The sequence below is a fragment of the Bombus fervidus genome, chromosome 5, assembly GCF_041682495.2.
Source record: "Bombus fervidus isolate BK054 chromosome 5, iyBomFerv1, whole genome shotgun sequence".
NCBI lineage: Eukaryota > Metazoa > Arthropoda > Insecta > Hymenoptera > Apidae > Bombus > Bombus fervidus.
The window spans coordinates 16,946,566-16,974,529 of NC_091521.1; the positions used below are offsets into that span (position 1 = coordinate 16,946,566).

The 27,964-nt window shown below is 30.8% G+C and overlaps 10 protein-coding genes across 18 annotated transcripts in view; 6 read left to right on the forward strand and 4 right to left on the reverse strand.

The window, feature by feature from the left end:
- Positions 1 to 38: 38 nt before the first annotated feature.
- Positions 39 to 1,370, forward strand: LOC139987482 (uncharacterized). 2 transcript variants are annotated; one of them, XM_072003780.1, is made up of 3 exons: positions 45 to 179; positions 826 to 957; positions 1,079 to 1,370. In XM_072003780.1, exons 1-3 carry the CDS (start codon positions 159 to 161, stop codon positions 1,241 to 1,243), a joined length of 318 nt encoding a protein of 105 aa, XP_071859881.1. In that variant the 5' UTR covers positions 45 to 158; the 3' UTR covers positions 1,244 to 1,370. The 2 variants fall into 2 exon arrangements, with proteins under 2 accessions (XP_073967839.1, XP_071859881.1); XM_074111738.1 differs by lacking the exon at positions 826 to 957 and having other exon boundaries at positions 39 to 179.
- On the reverse strand, positions 555 to 9,901 carry Spock (secretory pathway calcium atpase). 2 transcript variants are annotated; one of them, XR_011799862.1, is made up of 15 exons: positions 7,645 to 7,860; positions 7,466 to 7,555; positions 7,280 to 7,377; positions 6,632 to 6,890; positions 6,214 to 6,550; positions 5,743 to 6,131; positions 5,497 to 5,653; positions 5,258 to 5,428; positions 4,859 to 5,174; positions 4,597 to 4,782; positions 4,363 to 4,510; positions 4,194 to 4,289; positions 3,795 to 4,113; positions 1,044 to 1,244; positions 555 to 971 (listed from the first exon to the last, which is right to left on the reverse strand). XR_011799862.1 is itself a non-coding variant. In XM_072003764.1 (15 exons), the coding sequence occupies exons 1-15, from the start codon at positions 9,876 to 9,878 to the stop codon at positions 3,754 to 3,756; spliced, it is 2,835 nt and encodes a 944-aa protein (XP_071859865.1). In that variant the 5' UTR covers positions 9,879 to 9,901; the 3' UTR covers positions 3,077 to 3,753. The 2 variants fall into 2 exon arrangements, 1 of the variants encoding a protein (XP_071859865.1); XM_072003764.1 differs by lacking the exons at positions 555 to 971; positions 1,044 to 1,244 and adding an exon at positions 9,768 to 9,901 and having other exon boundaries at positions 3,077 to 3,887; positions 3,972 to 4,113; positions 7,645 to 7,845.
- Positions 1,662 to 3,611, forward strand: LOC139987481 (uncharacterized). Its single transcript, XM_072003779.1, has 3 exons — positions 1,662 to 1,958; positions 2,339 to 2,451; positions 2,706 to 3,611. The coding sequence occupies exons 1-3, from the start codon at positions 1,941 to 1,943 to the stop codon at positions 2,821 to 2,823; spliced, it is 249 nt and encodes an 82-aa protein (XP_071859880.1). The 5' UTR covers positions 1,662 to 1,940; the 3' UTR covers positions 2,824 to 3,611.
- A 2,257-nt stretch (positions 9,902 to 12,158) lies between the features above and the next one.
- Positions 12,159 to 15,597, forward strand: Asciz (ASCIZ zinc finger protein). Its single transcript, XM_072003765.1, has 4 exons — positions 12,159 to 12,868; positions 13,332 to 13,684; positions 13,778 to 13,989; positions 14,088 to 15,597. The coding sequence occupies exons 2-4, from the start codon at positions 13,403 to 13,405 to the stop codon at positions 15,244 to 15,246; spliced, it is 1,653 nt and encodes a 550-aa protein (XP_071859866.1). The 5' UTR covers positions 12,159 to 12,868; positions 13,332 to 13,402; the 3' UTR covers positions 15,247 to 15,597.
- A 681-nt stretch (positions 15,598 to 16,278) lies between these two features.
- L(3)04053 (lethal (3) 04053) lies at positions 16,279 to 18,784 on the reverse strand. Its single transcript, XM_072003767.1, has 8 exons — positions 18,592 to 18,784; positions 18,020 to 18,514; positions 17,725 to 17,933; positions 17,572 to 17,645; positions 17,386 to 17,497; positions 17,263 to 17,325; positions 17,026 to 17,183; positions 16,279 to 16,949 (listed from the first exon to the last, which is right to left on the reverse strand). Exons 1-8 carry the CDS (start codon positions 18,782 to 18,784, stop codon positions 16,817 to 16,819), a joined length of 1,437 nt encoding a protein of 478 aa, XP_071859868.1. The 3' UTR covers positions 16,279 to 16,816.
- On the forward strand, positions 18,772 to 24,972 carry LOC139987478 (ribosomal RNA-processing protein 7 homolog A). Of its 2 annotated transcripts, none has more exons than XM_072003772.1 (5): positions 18,772 to 18,889; positions 23,364 to 23,421; positions 23,501 to 23,833; positions 23,920 to 24,222; positions 24,302 to 24,972. In XM_072003772.1, exons 2-5 carry the CDS (start codon positions 23,385 to 23,387, stop codon positions 24,385 to 24,387), a joined length of 759 nt encoding a protein of 252 aa, XP_071859873.1. In that variant the 5' UTR covers positions 18,772 to 18,889; positions 23,364 to 23,384; the 3' UTR covers positions 24,388 to 24,972. The 2 variants fall into 2 exon arrangements, with proteins under 2 accessions (XP_071859873.1, XP_071859872.1); XM_072003771.1 differs by lacking the exon at positions 18,772 to 18,889 and adding an exon at positions 22,578 to 22,699.
- Positions 18,840 to 21,607, forward strand: Alr (Evr1_Alr domain-containing protein Alr). Of its 6 annotated transcripts, none has more exons than XR_011799863.1 (4): positions 18,924 to 19,063; positions 19,260 to 19,445; positions 19,617 to 20,071; positions 20,561 to 21,607. XR_011799863.1 is itself a non-coding variant. In XM_072003776.1 (3 exons), exons 2-3 carry the CDS (start codon positions 19,362 to 19,364, stop codon positions 20,007 to 20,009), a joined length of 477 nt encoding a protein of 158 aa, XP_071859877.1. In that variant the 5' UTR covers positions 18,840 to 18,955; positions 19,260 to 19,361; the 3' UTR covers positions 20,010 to 21,607. The 6 variants fall into 6 exon arrangements, 4 of the variants coding, with proteins under 4 accessions (XP_071859877.1, XP_071859874.1, XP_071859878.1 ...); XR_011799864.1 differs by having other exon boundaries at positions 21,124 to 21,607; XM_072003776.1 differs by having other exon boundaries at positions 18,840 to 18,955; positions 19,617 to 21,607.
- LOC139987476 (transmembrane protein 145) lies at positions 20,593 to 22,518 on the reverse strand. Its single transcript, XM_072003769.1, has 4 exons — positions 22,391 to 22,518; positions 21,647 to 22,073; positions 20,992 to 21,581; positions 20,593 to 20,868 (listed from the first exon to the last, which is right to left on the reverse strand). The coding sequence occupies exons 1-4, from the start codon at positions 22,484 to 22,486 to the stop codon at positions 20,599 to 20,601; spliced, it is 1,383 nt and encodes a 460-aa protein (XP_071859870.1). The 5' UTR covers positions 22,487 to 22,518; the 3' UTR covers positions 20,593 to 20,598.
- LOC139987477 (integrator complex subunit 15) lies at positions 24,419 to 26,131 on the reverse strand. Its single transcript, XM_072003770.1, has 4 exons — positions 25,800 to 26,131; positions 25,095 to 25,716; positions 24,722 to 25,023; positions 24,419 to 24,648 (listed from the first exon to the last, which is right to left on the reverse strand). Exons 1-4 carry the CDS (start codon positions 25,876 to 25,878, stop codon positions 24,560 to 24,562), a joined length of 1,092 nt encoding a protein of 363 aa, XP_071859871.1. The 5' UTR covers positions 25,879 to 26,131; the 3' UTR covers positions 24,419 to 24,559.
- Positions 26,132 to 26,687: 556 nt separating this feature from the next.
- The window catches only part of Usp (retinoid X receptor ultraspiracle), a 144,903-nt gene continuing 143,626 nt past the window's right edge, over positions 26,688 to 27,964 (forward strand). The window contains exon 1 of the mRNA XM_072003831.1: positions 26,688 to 27,026. Coding sequence (XP_071859932.1) covers positions 27,008 to 27,026 — 19 coding nt within the window. The 5' untranslated portion in view covers positions 26,688 to 27,007. The remainder of the gene's footprint in view (positions 27,027 to 27,964) is intronic.

Sequence of the window (27,964 nt, forward strand, 5' to 3'; positions counted from 1 at the left end):
ACTGATTGTATTGCGCCAGACTGCCACGATATACCAACTGATTTCTTTTCCACGGTGTCCTTCTGAGCAGAGTTAGTTGGTATTCCGCACTCATACCGATATCATCAATCAGGCTGTCGTCAACGTGATCCTACGTGACCACCTCGAAGAGGAACAACATGGATTTCCCTCGTAGTTTGGTAGTTACAATTTACTACACAATTGCAAACAACGATTTTTCGATCGTTTCTGTAGTTCCTAGTGGTTTTGAAGCTAGTAATCAGTTAGAATGAGTAGTAGAGATGTAAAACTTGTGTTTTGTGGTTATTTACAAGGGAAGAAATAAGAGAAATTATTGGAATTATTTTATATTTGAACGCAGTGTCGCTATTACTTAATAAGAGGGATAAGTTACGTTCGTGCATGACGTGTTTCAAAATTAATTAAGTCGTATAATCGATACGAGTGAATTCGCAGAATAATAAGCTTTCGTAATAGCTTGAAAAAGATGACACATTTGTATAAATAGATTAAATTGCTAATTATCTTTCTAATTTTTTATAATGAATAAAACATTGAGAAATTTAATAAATATAATGTAATAGGATACATAGAAGAAGATACAAAATTAAATAGCTCAAAGATTAATAATATACAAAAGTAAAAACTGTAAATTTTACATTTACATAACAATTTCGCATAAAGCATTCTTATACTGATTGAACATGCTCAAATAAAGAATAATAATTTACAAAATAATCATGCAAGAATACGCGTTTATTATATACTATTCTATGCATATAGAACTAGAATTGAATTACATCGATAAATTTTTGGACATTTTAGACAATTTCGATTTTTCTTGTCTTGCTGCTTAACGCTGATAGAATCGTATCGGTCGCCGAAGGCATCAGCATTTTCTCATTTATTCACGATCTAATTCAGTATAACATAGCGGGGATACCGCTCATCCACGAGGCAAGTATAAGATTCTGTGAAACAGAAAATCAAGGTTAAAATAAAAGTTCTGAGAAAATCTAATTAAGAATGGTACGATTACTTGCATTAAGTGAATAATCGTGTACTAATCATTGCGCAGCAAACACAATGGGACTTTGATCCAGAAGATGGGAAACAGAGAAGAATCAGATACGAGAAGGAAAATGGTCGTCATGGAGAAATCGCAATAGCAAAAATCGGTATGGGAGTCGGAATCCAGGAGCCATCGACAAGATCTGCACAAAAACTAATAGGAAATCGCTAATCTGCAAAAAGAAATATATCAAAAATTAATGAAAACTATCTTATAAGTAAAATTGATCACGCTAATTGTTGTAAAAAAATCAAGTGTATTTTTAGTAAAACAAAAATAAACATTTTTCTTTCAAGTATTTAACTTGGATAAATAGCATTCTATTTTGTATATAATATTTCTAAATATATTATACTTTATACTTAAATACAATTCTTCTTCGTCCTCCTTTTTATTAAAAAAAATATATTCTATTTTAAAAGCATGTATATTTGTTTAGATTTGAAGGTCATGATTTTTTCAAGGAATTTCGTCAATTGTCAATTGTATAGTCGACTTTCGACGAATTCTAAATAACAGGAGTGCGTAAAAATTCAATTCGTCGCAATCTTAGCAGGTGCGCGTATGTAAAATGTACGACTTTCACTTCGTACAAAGAAAAGACGAAGTGGGGACGGAATGAAGCAAAGTAACGGACTTCGGAATAAGGCAAACTAAAAGTAGAATCAGAAAAACGGAAACAGACCGATCGTACGGGCCGTAGTATCGTCTTGCTCTCGTTCTTTCTCAATTAAAATAATCCACATTATTTATACTTCGATGAAAAACGATACATTGGAACAAAGACACTCGCATATCTAGTGTTACGCTTTGTGACGAACTTGCTTTTCGTTCTGCAAATTGAAAGTATTACGTTGCGGTCACCGAAATGGCAAGACACGCTCCTGTAAGTAAACGAACTAAAAAACGAACGAAATAAAACTTCAAAGTAAAAATAAAGATCAATGTGCAAGTAATGAAACATACGTAAATAAAATTATGTGAACATTTAGAATAGAATTATGTATTGTGTAAACATTTACAGTAAACTAAAAAGGATTCAAGGAATATGTAACCTTTGGCTAAAGTAGGTTTAAAGTAGGTATTTCTTGACCTGTTTACGGTGCACGTGCCACATAAAACGATGCTCGTTTCTTTTTCTTTTTCGTGCTATTTATTATGAAACATTTAATAGATTCATCTAAGATATATGTATAAGCTAAATGTAGGATATTCTTTTCGCATATTTTCGTTTCGACACGCTAATACGAACTGACCTACTTTCAGTGGACGACCATGATCTTTGCGACAATAATCGTTGCTTATTTACTTGGATTAATCGTCGAAACCGCGGCGACGATAGCTCAACCAAAGGCACCTAATTTCCAGTATTTCGAACGGTAAGAGATTAGAGAAACATACAAAGAGGATAAATTCATGTTTTAAACATATTGAAAGGAGGTAAACGATGGTTCGCTGTTACACAGTTGTAAAAAGGATTACAATGATGTCATGCTAAATAACAATTTGTAATATTACATACATACTATTAAGGAAATAATCGTCTAAAGGTGTAAAATACATATGCATCGATTTTTGTTTAAAAATAAATGCAATCATAAAATTTTATTAATTATTAACTGATTATTTATAGGCCTAAATATCGCTACCCATACTATGATGAAAATGGCAGGGGAAAATTACTCTATGGTTATGGAGGACCAGATCTGTATCAATACAAAACTTTCAGTGCCCTTGAAGGAATTCATTGAGACAAGGACTATTAAATTACGCTATTAGGACATCTAGTTAATAATCATTCTATGAGTTGTGATTATTATCATATAGGGTGATCGTTTGTGAAATGACATATAGTACATACACGATTTTGCTTCGGATTACAAGAAAATGATCACATATATTCTATGTTGCACAATAATAACATACGATATAACTTTCAATACTTTGCATTATATCCTTACATCTTTTCTTGTTATCAGAAACACATCGAGTCACGCTATGGAATTAAGGAACATTACAAGATCATTTATTCTCCCAATCATAACCAATTGTATTTTTAAATGCAATCAATCGATATGCTTAATTACGTCGTAAACATGTAAACATTATGTTTCATCGCCGCGGGTTATGAATCTTTTTGTTCGACAATACGAGTTCGCGAAAGTAGAAACGAGTCTATGTATTTATCTCAAAAGACAAATTACTTCGTTAGTCAGATGAATGAAAAAATGTATTAGACATTAGAATATTATGATAAATCGATGCAGAAATTACTACAAATACAATTACGAGTAATATCATTAAAATTGATCGTTTATGAAAAATTTGTGGAATGTGCATAGCATTTCTAGAGTCTATGACGTGTCCAATATAATCACCGTGAAGACGAGAAACGGTTAGATTCTAGCGCCTAGAAATCGGGTATCGTACATCAGAAAGACAGAAAAATTTGTAAAGATTAAAAAACGCAGTCATTTTAAATCTTAGTTAAACGCGTTTAGTTAGACGCAGAAAATGTTCGTTCCGTGACAAGTGCACATACAAGTTTACAAATGTGCAAGCATAGTCGAGTGTATAGCGAGATATTATTGATAAACGAACGACTACTACCCGTACGATGTGTATTGGGTATTTTATTCCACATGATCCTTGTCCGCCTTATCTTCGGCAGACTGTAACTGTCATACAAAATCCATCTCGGATTTATTATAATATCGTGTACCTGCTTTTAGGTTATACAGCTGCCTTTCTATTAATTTCTTTATCTCGCTAATTATGAAAACGCTTGACGTGATTCCAACAAGAACCAAGATATCTGTTGAAAACAGAAACAAATATTTCCTTCAAAAGTTCAAAAATAAAGATGAAATATTATAAAAGCTTCGTTTAAAATACGCACCTACTGCCGAAAGAGCTTCGGTTTGGAAAACTCGTTGTAACGGTGGAAAGTAGATCACTAGCATCTGTCCTATTACTGATAATGTTACGGCTACCAGGAACATTTTGTTACTAAATAAACCAATAGTAAATATTGATTTGGTCTGAAATGTTTATGACATGTTTAATTCATGGAAAATATATATTACAATGTTAAACAATTTCGTTATTTTTTTTTTTTTACCTGTGATCTACAGCTTAGAGCATTAAACATATCGAAGAAAACAAAACATGTAAATGTCATGGTTGTATCCCTTGCTGTATTACCATCAGTCGTCATCTAATAAAAACAGGACACAAGAAAAGTTATAAAGTTTATAAAACATGAATGTTCTTTACAATAAATTTCGTACCTCGTTATTATAAACCCACAAAGTACCAATAATAATAATAGTAGCCGATAACAATACATTAATAATAAGCTGTCGAGTGATCATTGGTTCTTTTGTGTTGCGTGGTTTTTGTTTTAAGACATCCTTATCAACTGGTTCAACGCCAAGACTATAACAAATAATTAAATATATAAATATGATAATGTATCTAGAACCATCTAATGTATCATAGAGAACTCTTGATTTCTACATTACCTTTGAGCAGGTGGTCCATCCATAATAATATTAATCCATAGAATTTGCATTGCATTTAACGGATTTGGTATACCCATCAAAGTAGCAAGTGCAATTAAAGATAGAGCAGCTATGCTAGTACTTAATTGAAATCTTACAAAATTTCGTATATTGTGAAAAATTCCTTTTCCTTCCTCAATCGCAGCACTAAAAGATATATACAATTAAAGTAAAGTGAATGTAAAAAATGTTGAGAATTATTAAAGAAGAAACTAATATGTACATAATAGTTTCAAAATCGTCATCCACCAAAATCATGTCCGCAGCTTCTTTACAAACATCAGTACCATTTTTACCCATGGCTATGCCTATATCTGCTTTTTTCAAAGCAACTCCATCATTCACACCATCTCCTGTCATGCCTACTATATTTCCTTCCCTCTGCAAGGCTTTTACGATACACAATTTGTGTTTAGGCGTAACCCGGTAAAATACACTAACGCTATTGATACATTGCTCTAGCTGGTGTTCGGACATTAAATCAATCTCATCTCCAGAGATTAGCCGCGAATGAAGTACATCTAACCCAATCATACTTGCTAAAATAAAAGAATATGTTACAATGCATTATTCTTGCAATATCTTTACAAACTATAAAAAATTCAATAAATCTATGTTGTACCTATTGCGGATGCAGTTTCTTTGGCATCGCCAGTAACCATTTTTACCTTAACACCACTATTTATAAGAGTCGTTATAGATTCACGAACGTGTGGTCGTGGAGGATCGCATATACCAACGAGACCAACATACATTAGATCTTGCAACGATGTACCACGTGCCAATCCAATTACTGTAAATATATTAAAAAATATTAAGTAAAAAAAAAAAATTAAAATTATTATCGTCATTAAAACGTACCTCTTAATCCTTGTTGCCCAATATCATAAGCTTCTGTTAAAAATTCTTCATCTTTCTTTTGATTCAAAGAATGTACTTGACCATTGATAGAGTACTTGGTACATAACGGTAAAATCTTATCCAAAGCACCTTTTACAAAATATATTTCTTGCTTATTCTGCAACATATATTTACAAAAATATAATAAAAATATTTAATATAAATGATATTAATAATTAAAGAATTATTTAATAAATTATTACTTACCTCTCCATATTTGGGAGTACATTTTACAGCCATCATTTTCTGTTCGGATGAAAATGGATATTCTTGTAATCGTAGATATCTATCAGCAACTCCGTACATTCCATATTTCATTGCCACTGCTATTAACGCACCTTCCGTTGGTTGACCAAGTAAAGTATCATTTTGCAGTATAGCATTGTTGCAAACACATCCTACTTCCAACATGTTGCTGATGGCGGTACGTGCAAGGTCCATGTTGTCACATTTTCGAATTCGTACTTCTCCTTTATCATTATAACCAGCTCCAGTAACATCAGCTGTGTACCCTTCCGATGTCATCAGAATGGTTACAGTCATTTCATTCTTTGTAATAGTACCAGTTTTATCAGAACATATCACGTTTACACAACCTACGCATTTGACGACATAATGCCTATATATCTTTGTCTAGCTTTGATAAATGATTTATGAAACTCTGTTGCACATATTTACCCAATGTTTCTACTGTTGGTAATTTCTTCACAATGGCTTTTCTTTTAGCCATCCTCATAACACCCAATGCTAAGGTCACAGTAACAACAATAGGCAAACCTTCTGGTATAGCTGCTACTGCTAAACTCACACTGATGGTAAACATTTCGAGTATAGCTTTGCCTTGGATCCAGCCAAGAAGCATAATAATACCAATAATGCAAAATGAGTAAAAGGATAATTGAGTACCCAAAATATCCATACTTCTTTGAAGTGGTGTTTTTGGAGCTTCTTCGGCCTGCATCATTGAGAAAACTTCTCCAAATTCACTTTTTTCTCCTGTATTCACTACTACACCCTATAGAATATTTTTTATACATTTAAATTAATTGTACGTAATTGCTACATTATGAACCCATTGAAATTTAGTAGAACTTACTTTTCCATTGCCACAACGCACTAATGTACCCATAAACGCAATATTTCTCTTTGTTGTCAATCCATTAGTTTTAAGTAATGGAGCTGTTGATTTTTGTGCTGGTTCAGTTTCTCCAGTAAAACTACTCTCATCAATTGCTAAATCTATTGCTTCAAATATCCTGATATCTGCAGGTACTCTATCACCAATATTTAAGTAAACTACATCACCAGGAACTAAATTGCGAGCGAGAAATGTTTCTACGCAGCCTTCTCTTAAGCTGTAAAAAAATATTCAAAGAATTATTTTGATATCAAAATTTTCTAACACCTTTTAAAACATCGTTGTATATTATAAAATTAAATTAAAAAGTTTAACTTCCATTCTCAACCTAGAATTGTGCATCTTTAAAATTGGACATTCTAAATAAAGGGGAGGGAATTTCACCTTATTAATCTATTGATTGGAATTGGATACTATATCTTCTGTTTTAAGAAAGCAAAGTAATACTCCATACAAAGGGTTAATATATCCTCCAAAGACCATATTTCTAGAGGAAATGTTAATTTAAATAAATGTTATCAACAATTTTTATCTTTACTATACTTAATATAATGTTACATAATTTTTATTGGACAAATATTTGATAAATAATACACATTTTCTTACCAGTGACATGTTGGTGGCACCAGTTTATTTAATTCTTCTAAGGATTTTTCAGAACGATATTCTTGTACAAAAGCAACTGTCACTACTATTATGATAGCCTAAGAAGAGATATACTTTATTAGTGTAAATATTAATTAAAACGCAATTTGAGAAATATCACGGTGACAGGAACTATGATAAACTTACCACTGTAATACTGACTGCATCATCAAATTGCCTCATACATACACTGACAAAGGCAGAACCAAGAAGTAACAGAATTAGAGGATTTTTAAACTGCAGAAAGAAAAGGATATAATAAATTTTATATTCTATTATTCATATTAATTTAAAATTAAATAATACACTGAAAACCCTCCAGGTACCTGTTCAAGATACTTTTTCCATGTTGGTTCCTCCTCTTTAACACTGAACTCATTGAATCCAACTAATTGTCTTCGATGATCAGCCTCCTGCCACCAAAGACCTGTTCTTATGTCAACATGTAATCTAGCTGCTACTTCCTCAGCACCAAGGCTGGCTGCTTCAGCTGTTGTTAACCACATTTCTGATGTTTGATCTTTCCCCTTAAAAAATGAAAACTAAATGTTTTCTATTCAATATTTTTCAAATGTTCGCCCAACTTTAACAGACATAAAAACGATTTTCTAACCTTTATCACGAACTTTCGTTCATTTTAAAGTAACAGATAACAAATTTAATAAAACTGGACACATTGTCTTTTCGACAAAAATTTTTATCTTTTTTACTATCAAAACACTTGCTACTCCAAGATATATATTGCCGATATTGATGACGCATTGTTAAACCCATTAAGGGTTTTCCACATTTTACAGTATACATCAAAGGAATTACAAAATATCTTTATACAAAAAATATAAACATAAATAATATTTTGTTTATAAATATATGTACATAATTAAGTTGCAACTGCATTTAATTTATTTGGACTTGAAAAATGTAAAATAAATCGTCAGTGTCAAACCGACGTTTAGTAAGGTGACACGTGTACCTTGTATTCTGTTTGTATTATAGGGCGTATTAATCTAATACAGAAATGTATGCAATATATTTGCAAAAATAACAAAACATTTATACAATAAGTATATTTTACGATGAACTTTTTTAAAAATAATGTTATCTTTTAAGGTAAAGACATTGAAATATGATTAACCACAATTTCTAACCTTGAAAAATTCACGAAACTATTGACAAATATATAATTTACATATTATTATTACTTCACTTCAAATATGATCTAAGGATATTAGTAAAAAATGAATGACTCTATCAAGTATTACGAATTTACTGAATATTACAGATGGTTGTACTCAATATATATGTTTTATCTATTATATATAGATATAATAATAACCTCTTTACGATAACTAATTAATATATATATCTATTATATGTATTTTCCATTATCGTATTTAAAAGGATTGTACGACGCAGCTTATGCCTGAAATAATGTTCCAATACTTTCGACTGTAAGAACTGATTCCTAGATTACGAAAGGGGGAATTACTTTTCCAGAAACTAACATTTATATAACATATAATTATATCTATAATTTTATACGTACTTATTTCGAATATTCAATTTACAAAGTAACAGGAAACAGAATTTTAATTGTTGGCTGTAAAAGAATTCCACGCAACATCAACTTTAAAATATCGTACAAATTGTAAATATTCGATTTTCCATTCCAGCAATTATCGATCCGTTTTCCATAGAATGCGCAAGGCCACATTGCTACACTTATTACCTTAGGTCAACATGTTCAGAATATTTGCTGCCTACACTAACATTGCAAACATTTCAAAACGCTGCATTATGCTTGTCTTTAAACGTTAGAAAATTACCATTCACAATCAATACCACCTGTTTTACACTAATGGTTAGGTAATTCTCATTATCTTCAATGTGTTAGATAATCCATCCAAGAAAAAATTTATACATACGTTATAGATACAATTGTTTTCAATGAACTTTTTTAACAAACATAAAAATGACATATCTCAACAACTAAATGAGGAAAAGATTGCTCGTAGATGAAATCAGAGGTAACAATAGGAGCTCCAGAAGGTGCTGTTGGCAGGCTAAATATTCGATCGATAGCGAAACATTTGAAGACATAATGGTTGCAATGAACTTTTCATGTTAACGTATTTTAAACGATTCTTCATTTCACACTCTAAGTTTACAATTCATTTTAATTTTTTCTTATGTTTCTAATAATAAAATATAAAGAATGTCACTCAGAACTGTTCCTTTTTTAATAAGGAAGAGCTATGATATTGAAGACTAAACCTTGTTTATTACAAAATAAAATAGCGTACATAATGCTGTATAATATAGTTAAAGGAAAAAATACATTATAAAGAATAATTAATATTAAACAGATAAATAAAAAATTGCATGGGAATGTTTAACAATGCTGTAAATTCGATAATGCGATATTATTATAATTTAAGATAATTCTTACCTCTTTCACCGGTACATTTTCGTTGCGTTCCTTGTCTGTAGCTGCAGCGGCAGCATCAAGTTCATTATCTTCGAAAAGTTTTTCGTATTTCTTACTCGCTGTGTCTTTCATCTCTTCTAAGCCACGTTCTATTTTTCTTTTTTGTTTCTTAGCTCGTTAATTATCGACGATATATGCCACGATGATTTTTTACGTCGCTTATTTTAAAGTCAAAATTCTTATTGAAGGCAGGATTTCGCAATATCTCTTTAACAATGTACGTTACTATCCGTCAGTCCGGTTTTACGGTTTCGAAAAAAGGAAACACACAGCTCATGGTCCGAATGAATTCCTGTCAAAACGTGTTGGCATTGAATATATACCGAATATTACGTATGTACTCATGTATTGTATATCATTGATTTCTACTAGAAGTTAGTAGAAGAGTGGTACCAAAATGACCGATATCTAAAATTGAGTCATAAAATAAGTAAAATCACAAAATTGGTTTGAAACAAGAACTTTGAAATAAAAGATTATTAATTACTGAATCATTTGATGATAAAAAATTTTCCGTGGATTTTATGGCTTTTTGATAAAATATTGTTCCTGCATATATTTTTGCTATTAAAGAAAGAATTAAGATGGCTTTTTGAATCTTAATTATGACATTAAATGATATAATTTGATTAAATAAACTTACGAAATAATTTTACCTAATCATAGAAAATAATTTATTTTTAAAATTAATTTTTGCAAATATTTCGATTAACGACTTTTTAAATGTGTCACTCTTCTAGCACACCGTCGATATAGTATTTATATTATAGTTGTATATGTATGTGTGAGGAAATTAAATATCTGCTGGTTCCCAGTCACGCGAAGGTCAAACGAATGCATTTCTGAAGATCTTTGGTAATTTAATTATTTTCAAATAACCAACGGCAAAAAGACAATAATAATTTTAGTAGATTCATTGGAATGTACAAGTTGGCACGCTTGCTAGAAGATTCGAAGAATTTCAACACCTGATAGTGAGTAGAACGATATTGTATTCAGTAGAGATGAATAAATATTGTCCTCTTTAAATGGTCTTGCAACACTTATTGTTTACGATATCTATAAATATTTAACTTGATAGATCGTATAATAGAAATTGCATACTTATTTCTAATAAACAATCTACATGTAACGTATCGATTATTTTAAGAAGATATTTTTTCAGTCAAGTTTAATAGAATCTGGAAAGAAGAACTGGCAAAGGCACTTAACCGGATAATGCTTACGACTGCTACTAACCTACTTTTAAATTAAACAAAAGAGCTTCATCGATTTCCTAAAGAAGCATGTACAGATAGTAAATATCCCGAAGATTACCTTAAATGAAATAATTATTCGTCTAGTTTAATCGGAATTGCAAAATACTTTGACTTAAATTTAAATAACGCTCATTTAAACTAGTAGCATTACTTACATACATACGTATACTACTACATTACACTAGTCGAAGTAGTCTGTTACTTTATATGGAAAAACGACATTTTAATTTCGATGGAAGATATACCAAGGTACCTACAACAAATACTTTACACGTGTTATCACAAAAGAAAAAAGACAAGGAATATCAAAGAGAAGCTTCCTATTTAATAAACGATAATAAAAATCAGATAAAACGTGAACCATATATTACATACGATTGTTATCTGTTATTGAGATAAATAGTTAATTAACCGAAAACACAATTATTGTATTGTTTAGTATCAGCGATGTAATGTACTCGAGCAATTTATAATCAAACACGGGCATACAACTACGCGGTACTTATTACTCCAAATCAATAATGGAGGTTTTTTCGGTAAATGCATATGAACCTACACCAATCTCTACGTTTTCCAAAATATGAATAAGGAAGTGAACGCACACTTGTACAGAATCTCTGAGAAAAATATCCTACCCTCAAGGATCGCGAAACCCTTTTAATATCCGAGGCACGTCGAAGGATCTAGTCTCGATGTGCTGGTAAGTAAAACACGCACAATAAAATTGCTCACAAATCGCAAATTCCGTGTGATTTATATTGCTTTCGTGGCTTCGTCTCGACGAGAATTAATTAAGCGGCTTTGTCTTCGACGAGAAATTCTACGTATACACTCATACAATAAAAAAGCACTGCGAATACGATGTTCGGTTAACGTATGACTACCGAAGACCGAATGACAAGTAGCTGACGATGTAGCGAGCAGCGCCGCTTATACCCTGCTGGTTGGGCTGAGAAAGCAGCTATATGAATGTGCATGTGTGTCGTGCATATATATAGCACGACCTGCTGTGTGGTAGAAGTAGAGCAGACTGTGTCGATCCAGCGTACGACGACCTTAAGCTGCTGCACTTCCAAATTCGCGCATCGTTTCTTTCTGACCAGTATTTTATTATACTGCAATGCATTTATATCTTTTAACAGATAAAATAAGATAGATTATAAGAACATGATGTATAAGCGATGATTATCTTTAATGTTATATATAAGGATATATTCAATATTATTCATGTGAATTAAAAAATCGATATCAGGCGTACGCGCGGTAATAGAAGTTGGAGGCTTTCTGTCCCGTTCCCCAGATTTTTTTAAAAATCTGAATAAAAACATTTGAAAATTTAATTATGATTTATGATAATTTGCTATAAGTAATTAATGCCAAATTAAAATGACAGAAATTGATTGATTGAGTAGTCTAAACACACTTCGAAGTATAATTGGTGACATACGTTTGATAAACGAAAATGTAGAATGTAAAGATGGAGAAACACTGGAATTATTGGTTATTCAATTTTCGCGCTTATCACGTTGGTATAGTACGTAGAATAGTAGAATAGTTGTATGTATTTAATTGTATCATATTACAGTTTATTGGAAGCATTCAACGATGTGTAATAATATGTGTAATATGCCTTTTTTAACCTGTTGTACAAAATTCTGTACAATGCACAAATACAATTCATCTTACTGAAATATGATAAAACATAATAAATCATACTTTATTATTATGTTATTATCTAATTGGCCAAATTTTTATTTCATTAATTTACGAGTTTGAAAATGTGAATTCCATTCAGATACTGAGGTACCAAAAGATTAAAAATTGAAATACTCACCTTATAATATTTCTAAATAATACAATTATAATCTTTAAACATTAACAAACTATATAATTACGATTTTACATCTAAAAATATAAGAATTTTGTCATTAAATTTATCAACTTATTAAATGTTTCAACACATTGGGATTGACAATGAAATTTGTTAGAGTGATATTATATTAAAATTTCGAAATATTTTTATACGTATGTCATTTCTATATGTTAGTGTCTATTAATTGCTTATAAAACTCATGTATACATTATTATTATTACTATTATATTCTGTATAATATATATATATATATATATTCGCTACTTCCAAAGTAGGAAAAATTAATTAGTAAAATTTGGATTTTGAGTTTCAATCTACATAAAAATTTTGATAATAATTTAATAAAATACAGTGGCGCTGTATTACGAAAAATACAAACAAATATCTCTTCAGATCGATTGGACCAGTCACTTAAATGGCGGTAGTTTGTATACATGTTAAGTGCCGCAGAAAAATAACCTCTAATGGAGAGGATAAAACCGGTAGAAAACGTTTCGAAATGTATCAAAACTATCTGTCCATCGCCGGAGGAACTTAGTGTCATAACGAATAACGTAAAATGTGATAAATGTGGACTCGTATTTAAAAATGGGCCGAGATATCGGTTACACGACCTTAAAGTACATCAACGTAAAAATTTAGATAAAACAATAAAAGAAAATGTACAATATCATTGTCCGGTAGAGTCTTGTATTTATGCTCTAAAAGCCGAAAGACATTTTAGTACTATGAAATATCTTAAACAGGTTAGTGTTGTCATCGTAAAACAATGCTTTTTTTATGAAATTGATCAATGTTTCAATTATGACATGAAATTTAATATTCTGACATATATTTAGCATTACCTTAAAGTACATGCAAAAAAAACATATGCATGTACTCGTTGCGAAAAAAGTTTCTCTACCGAGTCAGCAAAAGAAGGCCATATGAGAGTATGCGGAATTGAATTTGTATGTTCTTGTTCAAAAATTTACAGCTCCTATGAAGCCTTGCTCACACATGCAAAACGATCTTTACATACAATAAATGATAAATATAAAAATTCTTTAAGGTAAGCTGATCATGAAAGATAAATATTTTAATGCTCTACTGTTTGACATATTTAAATACAATATCATCAATTTATATTAATTGTTAACATTTTCACAGGCGCACAAATTCTAAAACAGTGAGATTAATTCTATCAAGTAATCAAACAGAAATAAATAAACTAGTTACAATACTACCAATAAATCAAAATGAAAATAAAATATCCAATCCTAATAATAATACAATGCAGAAACTTACATCAGATATTGGTATACAAACTGATGAATGCAAAAAGAATAAAAGAATATCAAGTCCATTAAAGTATGTTAACAATAGTTGCTATCATAATGGAAAGTGTGGAATATCTAAACAGACACAGACAAGTATCCCTCAAAGAATTAGACAAAATGTAATGTCCATGGAAACACAAACGATACAAGCTTCACAAGCATTTAAGAATTCGCTGAAGCTTCAGAAACATGGAAAAAATTCTGTATCTCAAAATTCTGATTATACATTGTTAAAGGAAGACCTTAATCTTAGCAACTTTACAGCTTCAAATTTATTTCCTAGCAGTCCATTACCACTTCGCCATGATGATGGGTTACAAGATTTTTGGGAAGATAAGAGTACATCGGGTACTCAAACAATACCTGAAAAAGACATGTTTGAAGTTCTCAATGATAATGTTACTCAGACAGAGTTCGAAACATTTTATAACCATAGTACAAATCCATTGATACAATGTACTCCGAAGAGTACAGTTGCTTTAATGACTTTACCTTATGTTGAAGAAACGTCGACTGTTGTTGAAGGATATTCCTTTGTATCCTCAAATAGCATATCACGATCAGATCCCATGCTTACAGACAAAACTTTTGATGATAAGTTTAGCAGCATAGAAACTCAAACGGAACAAGCTTATTCACAATCATTTTTTGATTCAGATCCATTAACTAGATCATTCGCTTTAAGTTCTACCATTGAAACACAAACTACAAATAATCTTGACAATATGGAACTATTATATAGTAATACATGCACACAAACATGTAATGAAATGTTACCGACTGATTTAGGATTATCTAACATTCAAACACAAACACCTTGGACTCAACTCGAGGATACTACTGTTTCTGCCGAAACACAAACAAAATCCTTGATATGTGAAACAGGTTGCAATATATCAATAGGTGCATGTCGTTCCTGGTTGAGTACTCAAACTAGTCACACTGAAACACAAACTGACTTACTTAGTATTTTTGAAGGTCTTCAATAATAAGATATTCAATCTTTATGCATATGGCAGTATAATAATAGATATTTAGAAAAAATACTTTATGTATAAAGTGAAAATAATTTGCATTTGGTATTGTAAAATAAGACTAATTTTTCGTATTGTTATTTAGTACTTTGGTATTTTTTATATTTTGTTACAAACTAATTATTTAAGTTTCTGTATGTGTGCAATTTGATGATGGAATATTACGTGCATTGATCGAGAACTGTATTTCTTTAAAAAGAAAATGTTTTGAATTTACTGTATTACACATTAGCCACTGCCACGATTTGTTTATACATGTGTTTCCAGAATAAAAACATACACATTGCAGGCAATGTAATTCTTATACATATAACTTATTATTAAAGCTATTAATTTAAAACTTGCATTATGAAAAGTATTATTAATGTTCAATTCAAGTTTTAAGGGGGCAAATAAGCCTTGAATTAAAACCTGTTTTTTAACTGAAATATAATGTCATTTACACACACAAATAATATATGACAAATAAATTGAATTAAGAAATTTGAAGGTGTATAATAATAGACTCAAGTTATTGCATTTCAAAATAATCTACGGATGTAAAATATAAAATTACTATTATAACATACATATGTTAAAAAAAACACTTTTCATTTATAAATATTAATTCATAAGTTTTAAGACGTTTTCATCTCATGTATTATGAAGATTAGACATTTTGTTATAATACAACATATGGTTTTGAAGTTTTTAACTTAATTAATTTTCTAATACATGTAAATAGAAGTATGATCTTTAGATTGAAATATTTGCAATCGTTCGTGTGTCATGTACAAAGATAATTTTTAAAAATTTAATTTTTTTGTATATATTGTATAATTACTATACATTGCTTAGAAAAACATTTGTCAATTCGCATAATTACAACCTTATTTGAAAGGAGATTCATGCTTCTGGGACTCAAGAGTCATATACCCCCTTAAATAGAAAAATACATAAAGAATCTTGTCTGCTTGAGGTGTAATTGTTTAACTGATAGTTTCAACATTTACAAAGAAACGGAACATGTAATTTGAAACTGTACACGTAACATTGTTACAATAACTATTAAAATATTGTTTTTTTTTTTAACAATTGCGTTGGAATTATGCATTGAATCCCAACCAGTGTCTTCCGTTATAGCTTCACGTCAAAACGTACATATAAAAGTTAAAATCTTTAGCTTTTTCTTTGCTCGGAGCCGCATGGTGACAGATCACGGTTAAGCTATTGTTTTATTCATGTTTGTTGCTACGGTTTAAAATTACACTTAAAAGGTCATGCTTTGCCAAGCAGGGACGATATATAATTGTCATACACCTAGAATTATATAAGTCGAAATTCAAGAGCTATTATTAACACATAAAGATACAACAAACATGATATGAATATCGTGCTTTTTAATCGAATCAAATCACTAATCGACTCCAAAACGGGTACTCAACGCAATTACGTGAGTTCAAGGAACTTATTAACACAGGTTGGGATACATGCCATAAAAGTGAAACAAGGGTAGTATGCAGAAAAAGATGTACACAAGAATGTATTAAAGTGCAGGACCAGCAGCATTATCTTCATCAAAATCTGGTAGAAAATCTTTGGTCCGGTCTTCTATCCTATTCATATTTTCAAGTACTGAAGCTAGTACTCTTAAATTGTCCACGCCAGACATTAGTTGTCTATAACGATTCCAATATATATTATTATTTGAACAACTTAATAATTTAGAAATCTCGTTGAAATATAATTTTTTACCTTAAAGACACTTCTGCTGATGAGGCAGCATGTCTCAAATCACCTGCTAGTCTTTTTGCTGTCTGATTCATGTTTGAAGAACCATATTCGCTTGTATTTCCCGCCGCAATCCCAGCTCTAAGCTCTTTGTTTTCTAAACGGAGTAACGATATCTCTGTCTGCATTAACATTATGTTTTTCATTTAATAATCAAGTGCGCTATAAGATATTTAAAAAGAGACGAAAATCTATACCAACCGTTAAAGATTTAATCTCTTTTTTCAATGCCGAAATAGTACTTTCTGCATTTACCGCTCTCCTCTATAGAAACAAGATATATTATAGACATAAATTAGATATATAAAACATTCTTGTACTCACTGTACTACGTTTTAGATTATCTTCAACTTGTTCCATTGCTTTTTCAAGATGGATTGTCTCTTCATGATCCACTTCTTTTCTAGATACCAATTCTGATTCTAATAATTGAATCCTGTAACAGACATTGTATAAATAAATTAGAGAATATATTCTATTATTAGAGATAAAAGAATTTTGAAAATTTACTTTTCCGATTTCTCGTTAATCTGTTTTTGAGCTAATTCTAATTCCTGCCGCAATCTTTCATTTTCCAGCAGTAACTACAAAAAGAATTGATATTCTATAATTATAAAAATTATAATAAATATATCATAATTTAAAATCCAACATTATTCATACCCTCCTTTCTGTAGTCTCTGCACTATTTGGAATAGATCCAGACTCTGTTGATAATGTTGTCCTATTATGAATAGGACCATCATTTAAAAAGTCTGGTAAAGATTTTGGAACATTTGGTTCACTTGCCCCTGAGTGAGAGCAATCTCTTATAATCACATTCGACTCAGGATCAGGCTCAACTGTAGATATTGGTAAATCTAATGGAAACCCTAAATAATAAGATACTATAAATAAACAACCTACATAAATCATGCTATGACTAATAATTAGTTTTAACATATCACTTTATAAATACCTAATGGTTCTGAAGTTTCAGTAGATCCTATACTAGATCTAGCAAAAACAGGTAAATTTAAATGGGCGAAACAACTTGTATTTGGTAAAGATTGATTCCTCTGAGGTATTGCTTTGTCCAAATTTCCAGTTAGATCAAACGAAAGATCACATGAAGCACTAGATCCGTTCTTCTTTGATTCATTTCTAAGTCGAGCTTGCCTCTGTTCTACACTGTTTAATGCAAAATCAGGAAGATTATCCACATCTGAAATTGTCTGTTGTTTGGGCTCATGATTTAGATAATATTGTTCTATGACCAAATGATCTTGCACAAAGTCTGGTAATTCTGTTGGATTACGAGAATAAACAGCCGAACTTTTCTCTAGATTATACTGTGTTGGAGATGAATAAACTTTTGGACGAGCTCCAGCATTTTGATAATTTATTTGTGAACCATTTTTTAAAAAATGCTTAAAGCTAAAAGGATTCTCTTCAATTCTCGACGTATTTTGCCCTGTAGAAAATAAGAAACAACAAATATTAAACTAATTATCAGCTAAATTTTTTGACAAATACCAGGTTAAATCTAACCTGTTTGAGGCTCTGTCTCAGTACGATTCCTAGCAAAGTACTCTTTCGATGTATTTCTACAACTCCGACATCCCGTTGTTACCTCTTCTTCGGAAGATGAAGATGACGAAAACATGACCTCTCCGACGTGACGCCTCGCATTTTTAGATACGGATCGAGACGAATCATTACTTTTTTTACGACTCGCCATCATCTATGTAGAAGATCAACTTTACCGACGACCGTATCATTTGCGGTGCAGTCAAACAGTCAAAACTGCACTTAACATTTGTCACTCGCTGTCTGCAGGTCGGGTCAGGTTAGTCATACGTAACTTTTTCTTCTTTTTCATCACTCAAGAACTCAATGTGAACGTAGGAGCGGCGTATGTTTTAAACTTTTCTATCTGCATCTTCTGTTTCGTAATATAAAGTTATTCTTATATTCAGTTCCTTATCTGAAATGAGTTGCAAGTGATCATGTATATATAAAGGTATACATATGTATATACATACATGCTTATATCAATATATATTCAAAGAAAATTAGCTAGTAAAACACTTATCGTGAATTGAAATAATTGATGATAAAAATAATTTTAAATGATTGACTTAGTAAACATTTGTTATTATGTCGAAATGTGATACGGTAATATGAAATATTTATATGTTAATTTTTCAATGTAATAGGTGCGTGAATTATAATTTTGTGATAGAGGTTATCTTCCACGTGGAAATATCGTTAATTGCAGCAATTTTTAAACGAATGTATACTGCGATTTTAAATACAAAATGTCTCACGAAAAACCTTGTCGTGCATGCATGGATTTTAAATCGTGGGCAAAGAGTCAAAAGAAGGCTTTCGATTCCGAAAAGGTATAAACAAGGATTTTTTAAATAAAGCTGTGTACGATACATAAATTATCATTTTTTAAATAGTAATGTTAAAAACTAATACCGATTAGTTTCTAAAAGGTGAAAAATAGTATTACACTTTATGTTGTGAAATAGATTATTTATTCTCACATATATATTTTATTATGTCAGGAAACTGAGAAAATAGAGAAGGAAAGTCCACCTGTAAATAAAGTTAAACGTGATGATTGTCCATTAGATAAAGATGAATTAGGTTCAAGAACATGGTCATTTTTACATACAATGGCAGCATATTACCCTGATAATCCAACTGATGAACAAAAGTTGGATATGTCAAAGTTCTTTCACACATTTTCCAAGTTTTATCCTTGTTCTGTATGTGCAGAAGATTTACAAGAGCAATTAAAAAAAACTCCGCCACAAACCAATTCACAGTCACAATTGAGTCAATGGCTTTGTATGATACATAACGAAGTAAATAAAAAACTTGGAAAACCTGAATTTGACTGTAAATTAGTTGACCAAAGGTGGAGAGATGGCTGGCTTGATGGTTCATGTGACTGATGATTATTAGTTATGATTGTAAATTTTGTAATGAAACCTATATGTGATATAAAAAGCACCATGTAAGTTTTTTGTAAATACTTGTAGGAATGCTATAATAGTTAAAAATATTAGTATCACATATAAATTAACCGTTTGAGTCCCAGGGATCTTTGAAAAAACAGGGTTAACAAAATCCCGAACAGCGCGATAGCGCTTGTCTTAATCGATTGCAAAGAGAAACAAGCAGCGCAATAGCGCTCGTCATATTTGTTAGTTTTATGAAATACATCTTTATTATTATATGGGCGTACTATTAGTTTATATATATATCAAGTTTTTTTTCAATAAATATTATTGAGAAGATAAAAATGAAATACAAAATACAGTCAGTCGTCCGTAGCGTTCAAATGTACTGGGTCTTTTCGAGGCAAAACAGCGCAGTCGCGCTGCTTGGGACTCAAACGGTTAATATTTATCTTTGTTAACTAATTGTTAAACATAATGTTCTTTCTTAATTATGAACATTCAAAAAAAGAAAAAATAGAAGTAGACTCATCATACAATTGCAGTTATACAGGTTGTCAAGTGTTTTGAAGTATCCTTATTATTAATGTTGCAAAGTAGATGGCGTTAAGTGTGAAATAGTGAATGCAGAGCTTGTTGTTCTAACACGAGGTTCATAACTGTGATCTTGTCCTTCACCACCAACAGGCATGACCTGACATGTTCTAATATGAAATGGAAAACGTTTGTTAGCCATAGATGGTCTAGTGATGTATAAAAACATTATGTGTCCCATGAAAATAGTCCATAATAAAGATCCTTTAGCAACGCTTTCTCGTATCCACTCATCTACTAATAAAGTAATGCAGAGTACCTATAAAATTATAAATATCTTTTTACACATTGTAAAAAGAATAAATAAATTTTTTACAAATATTTTGTTGCACAATATTTAACATTATTGTAAATGCAATTAAATGCATAATCTTTTATATACCGTTAATGGATGACATAAAAACCATGCTGATCCCAATGAAAATAATGAACCATAAAAATGAAGTTTTGTTGACATTTTTCTAACAGTCTTAAAACATCGAAGAGAAAATATAATCCATGCAATCAATTTCAGTATTATTAATCCATAGCCTGGTGGTGACTCATAAATATACAATACCAATCCAGGATCAAAGACATCGGATTGGTAAATATACAATGAAAACTGACAGAAAGAAATCAGACAAATGAAACATATAAGCCATCGAGTTTGTCTGGCTGTTAAAACGCTCTTAGTCACTGTAAAACCAAGAGCCAATAATAACATAAGTACAGTGTACAAAATGTCTGAACATGCTTCTAGAAGTTGACCTAATAAATAAGCATTTTCTGTTGGTATTCCTCTTAAACCAAGATTTATGTAACTATAAATCTCAAATAATATTCCTACTAATTGACAAAGTAGCGAGGCTATAAATATTTTGTAAGAAACATGTAGTAGTCTTCTTGCCCTTAGTTGTATGGCTACATAAAAACTAAGTATTACAAGTATCACGTAAATACAAGCAATTGTTATCAGTTCTGGCAGTATATCTGAAATGAAAATGGATTTAATTAAATAGCATTGAGTAATTTTAAATCAATATAACGTTACTTGCAGAATTCGTCTGCTGAAAAATGTTCTTTCCAAAAATGACCATGCGGCGCATTTGTTAGCGATATCCAATACGACACATTTAGCCCAGTTTTTGATGAACAATCTGCTAGTGCGACAAACCACCATCTCGGTCGAGATGATCGAAATTTTCGATAACTAGAACATCGTACTGTTGTTTCTTCTTTTTCGACGCATCCTGATTGTTCAGATGTTAATGTAGATAATGGTACTATTTGACCAATTCCGTCCCAAAGTATAGCTTCTTTTTCTATGCATGTTTTATTCGAAGGGTAAATGCTTGGCCATTGATCAGGCGCATCATAATACAATAGTATTTTTAAATCTTGTTCTTTGCCTCCCAATTCGAATTCGTACCGAAACGTGCCTTGTTCCGTTAAGAAGCAAAATCTTGCTAAAAATGCCCAATTCTGAAAAAAAATTACAGCGATATAAAATGGAAAGAAATCAACAGATTAATAACTATTAAGAAAATTATGAAATATATAGTATATATAATTCTTGATAATTAATGATATTTGATAATACTACGTAATATATAGAAACATTATGTACAGTTTATATTTATTATCTCTATTTGATTGAAATTAAATGTGGTAGTAATTAACATATATTTTTAGAAATAGCATATTTTTATTAATTTACTTTTACGCGTTATTTTTCAAAATTTAGTATTAATATTATTGTTTCAAAATACACTTAGAAATTCGAAAAAAATGCTTATTACTTCACGTGTTACAAGGTGTCCTCGAAGAATTTTGGTCTCTGAGTGTGTTAATAAAAAATTAAATAATATAAAAAAGAATGACAATATGTTAAACATAGTTGATACACGACCGTACAATTTTCCTGAACTGAAATGATATCTACATATCTGTAATATGTTACCTGCTACCTGCTGTTTTTCTCATGATCAATATTTCCCTGCTATTTAGAGCTATGTATGCATTTCAATTAGTGTATTGATTTATGTTGTGATAATAAATATTTTCATATAAGATAAAAAATATTGCATGTGAAAAAACAATAACCAATGGTAAATATATAAATTTTATATTTTTTAATCGTAATTTAGAGCTTTAGAATCGTTTTATTGTTTAGTGTATATTTTTTATAACCTTGACCTTTCTTCACGATAATACCATAATAATATATAACAAAGTAATACGTATATATATATGTATTGAGTGTAACAGGAAATATTAAAGATTTTATTTAAATTATATTGTTGGAATTAATGTTTTACAATAGAAAGTGTAATTAGAAACTTACGAGTCTACTTAAATTTTGTAAATGATACATATGAATATAAAAAATAATGTTATTTTATGATTAATAAATTATTATATATAAATCAATTTCTTGGACATTTTTTATTAAATATCAATATTGTATTTTAACATAAATTTGTAACCATTATTAAGAAAATATATATAACACGATGATAAAGAAATCTTTTTGTTAAAAATGCTAAATTAGTTTCATGCTTTAGCCATGCGTGTCGTCTCGTACTAATTGAAATATAAACACGTATTTTGTGTTTTACAGTGCAACGATAATTCATATTAACTCTAAGAAAATTCCTAGTATGTTTAAAAGTCATTTGTAATCTTTATATTATGTGATTCGTAATGTTGTAACAACATTCCTAAATCTAAATTAAAAATTACTATTAATTTCTGTTATTAATTTCAATAGAGGTTATACACAACAAAGCGATCATGAAAAGTAAAACAGGAAGTCTTAAGGGTTTTAAAAGTAGGTATTCTTTGTTAAATACAATAATCAGCTTATTTATCTATCTGAATAAATTTTTATTCAATTATTCAACTTGTAGCATTATGGTTTCGATTTGACGAAGAAGCTACAGACAAGCACCAACTATTTTTTAAAGAGCATTCAATTAGAAATCAAGAACCTATACATCCTAAAGGAAGAACACTATTTATATTAAATATTCCTCCTTATATTACACATAAAGCATTAAATAAAATATTCGGTGATTTGTGTGGAACTGTTTCTAAAATTTATTTTGTAACTCCTAAAGGATTTAAAACAGCATATATAGTTTTTGAAAAAGAATCTGCTTTAGAGAAAGCATTAGAAATCCCTGAAAATTATGTAATAACATTAAATAAAGAGAAAAAGATTTGTTTTACAGGAGTGGAAAGTAAGTTATCTAAATACTTATGCATGGATTTATTGGCTATCTCTCTATATAAAATATCTCTTAATTCATTTTAATAAATTTAACAGAATGGTGCTTAAACTATAATCGTTCAATATGTAATGAGAAGGAAATGAAAAAAAAAATTGAAACTTATATGCAGAACTATGATCAAAAAATTTCTGAGAAAATAGCAAAAGAAAAAGCTATGGAGGAAGAAGCACAAAATGATGGTTGGGTAACAGTAACAGGACGAAAGAAAAGAGGACAGTTTGCACTTTCCAGGAAAGAATCTACTATTAATAAAGTACAACGCAAAGAAGAACAAAAAAATAGGAAAAAGCAATTACTTAACTTTTATACTTTCCAAATTCGGGAAAGTAAAAGACAGAGTAAGTTTTATGTCAGATTGGTCTTAATAAATATATACAGAATTTTGATATTTGGGGTCTTATTAAATTTTTTTTACAGATTTAGCAGAGTTAAGGAAGAAGTTCGAATTAGACAAAAAGAGATTACAAGATCTAAAATCTAAGAGAACGTTTAAGCCATTTTAAGATTGTGTGTATAACATAGATTAATTATATCAACGTGAAATATATATTTATTATATTGTAAAAAAATTTTTTATACATTTACAATTATGGTTTTGTATGTATATAATTGTATTTGAATTTATATACAGTTTCACAAAATAAAAATAATTATAATAGAAAGTCAATAATGTAATTAAGCAGCTTTAGATGCATATGTCTGTAAAGTCCATTCAATTAAGAAGTGTTGATATGATAAAGGCTGTAACAAAGCCAGTAACTCTTCTGTAAAACAAAAAACACAAATTAATCTTTAATTAAGGACTAATTTTATACGTTAAATGATTATGATATGTACGTTTGTTTCCATAAATACAATTTGCAGACATAGCTGCACTAACAGCTTGTGCAAGGCGTTCCATAGCTAACTCACGCGAAATAGAATTAATATTTGTTTGAGATTGTAAACTAGTTGTTAAAGTTCGAGTGGTAGCAGCAAAATGCTGTGCGGATATAGCATGTTTATTATTTCCGCTATTTTTTAATCGTAATACCGAATCCATAAGCAGTTGTTGAATTTTAGAATACAATTTCTTCTGCTCCTCGGAATATTCTGTATTTTCTGTACCAACTGATCGTATAGGTGATAAAATACACCACCTAAGACAGAGAGTTATACAATTATGAATACTTTATACTTAATTTTATGTAAAATTTTTCTTTTGAGTTACCTGAATAAACCTGCTATTGGAGTTATTGGTGTCATTGGAATGCCACCGGTTGGTAAAGCAGGATTATCCATCAAAGGAGTCAATAAGAGACTTGGGTTTTCATCTATCCATTCTCCTACCAATCTGAGGAGTTCTGCAGGTGGATATTTGTCCTCATAGACTTCACCTATTGCCGTTAGTAAGTTGGCAGTGAAATGTGGTGCAAGAACAGGAAGCTGCTTCAATTTGTCAATAGATTTTGGAGTAAGGACAAAATAGTCATTAAGTACGTGCCTTGCTAATCCAACGCTCTGTGGTGAAGTAGAGCCTAATTGCTGCATCCAAATTCCAGTCGCATTTAAGACTGCTTTATTTTGAGTGGCAATGGCTAAAGATACTAAATTGCCTAAGACTTTGTATCTAGGACTATCTGCAGGAAAAAGGGATAAAAATACTGCGTTGCGTACAGCGGCACTTCCTCCAGGACTTTGAAAAAAATCGCTTAGAACTTCTATTAATTGCAACTCTTGTATCGCTGTCGTCAGGTTGCGCTTTTTTCGTTTCTCTATTTCTCCGAATACAAACTCCGATATTAAATCTAGTTGTAGATCCATTTGTTTCCCAGGTCTGCTGCATAATATTTCTTTAAAAATAGTAATAAAATTAAAAAATATTAAAAAATATAAGATTATCTGCTAACTTAACCTATTTCAACCAATGTCTTACCGATTCTGCATAATGCCTCTCTAGCACAGTAAGGAAAATCTAATTTTCGCAAATTTTGTTTTATATCATTCCCTGCCATTAATGTATACGTGCCACTATAATATCTAAATACATTTAAAATAAACTATTCAGTCTTTGCGTGATATTTAATAAGCGCTTTACCAAAACATTGAATATATTTTCTAAAGCTATAATTCCGGATTTTTATGAAAGCGATATGGTTTTGGTAGCTAACGAAGACTGCATATTGATTGGTACGGTGATATTTTTTTTAATTTCTGCCACCAAATATCCAATAAATACGTAGATAAGTCTGCTGGTATAAACGCGCGAGAAAGAAAAATATTTCTGCAATTTATTTCATATGCCTGTATCCTTAATTTAATTGCGTTAGATTATGAATTAAAATTTTACTGTACGTACTTTTTATGCATTCAATTATAAATAATATAATTTTTATTCGTAATCGATATGCAGGATATACAATGCGATACCGAATTTTTAAAACCGAACAACACAATATATTATTTAAAATAATATTATACATTGAAGCTTAATATTTTTATGTTTTAAAACATACATGATATAAAGAATAGTAATTTTTTATTATAAGGAAGATATAGGAAAACTATGGTATATATAAAAGAATTCAGTTTATTTACAAAAAGTGCAAAAATATTTGTGGCATATTTTACATAAATTTTCTACTCGTTTCTTTTAAATTTGTATAAATGATTTATTGAAATTCTATTTTACATTTCTAATATATACATATGTCGATAGAAATATATTTTTGTTTACGATTTTAATAAAATTTATCTTTTGTTTCACATGTATCGCAATGAAATCGGGTATCCAATGCATAGCGCCACCTTTGAGTAGGTTGCGAACTACACTGTTAGTCAAAACAATCGCCGAATTCAGGATCTATTTTTAGGCGGCACTCGCTAAGCTACGGTACTTTAGTAATTTTCGTGTGCGTCGAAAAAAGGGACAGACGCTTGCAGTGTTTCGTGTAATTGTCTTTCGATTTCGGAAAGGTTCAACGACCTCACGGTAATTGTGACAAGAGATCGACCGGCCATGTTTATACCGTGGTGAATTTTGAGCCAGCGGCCCGTAATCTACTAAGTAATTTTCCACGTGTACTTGTTCGATACTCGTGTCGTGTACCGTACGTCCAGCACGGTGTCTAAGACCTTTTCGAGATGGAGTCTAGCGAAAGGGGTGAGTAAATCCGCAATAGAAATAAAATCACGACAATATTGAGCCTCTGACACAAATCGCAACCTGGGGGCAATGGCAGTGTCAGGGTCGAAACGGAACTAGTTCAGTGACCGCATTCGCGGCATTTGACCGCGATATTACCGGAGAATTTCTTTTCGAATCTATCCCTTATTCATCTCGAACTCTCTATGAATACGGCGTTTCTCTTTAGAATAGCCTTCCTGTGAAAATTCCTCTCGAGACCAAATCTATGTCACGCATCTCACTTTTGATCTTGACTGTACTCTCTCTTGGTTCAATTCTTACGCGTATCTCTTTTATACATATTTATGAACATAAAAATGACATATAAGAAAGAAGCATTTTATATTTCAGTGTAATTTATTTTTCTTTTAATCGTTTGTGTCATAAACGAGCGATTTGTTCGAATAGGTGTAGCTTGTATTTCGTGTTTCTTTGACGTTTTACTCTGAGATAGTAAAGAAAGCTGATCGGTCAGACGGCTACGTTTTGTATTACGCAATAACATAACGGCGTGTCTCTAACCTAGATAATCTCTCGCGTATAGTGAATTGAAGCCAGGGTACCGCTTGACAGAGACACGTGAGAATTATTATCGCTTGACCGAGTCCGGCATCTGTTGCAATGTGGCGACACCTGCCGACCGTTCGTGCACGTCCTACCTCAAGCTAGTGCGAATTAACCCTCCCTGTGTTTGTTGCCGTTCAACCCTTTCGTTCTATGAAAGGCAGAGACGAAAGGAGCGATGTAGTAAAGTAAATAAAAGTGAATTCTTTTAGAAACTATTTTGTCATTTAATGAAAATCTATGTTGGGTTAATAACGTTGAAGAAAGTTATTGTGCTAAGTAAACGAATATAGTTGAATTAAAAACTAATTGGAGGTTAAGTTTCAAATAGCGCAAGGAAGCAAATATTC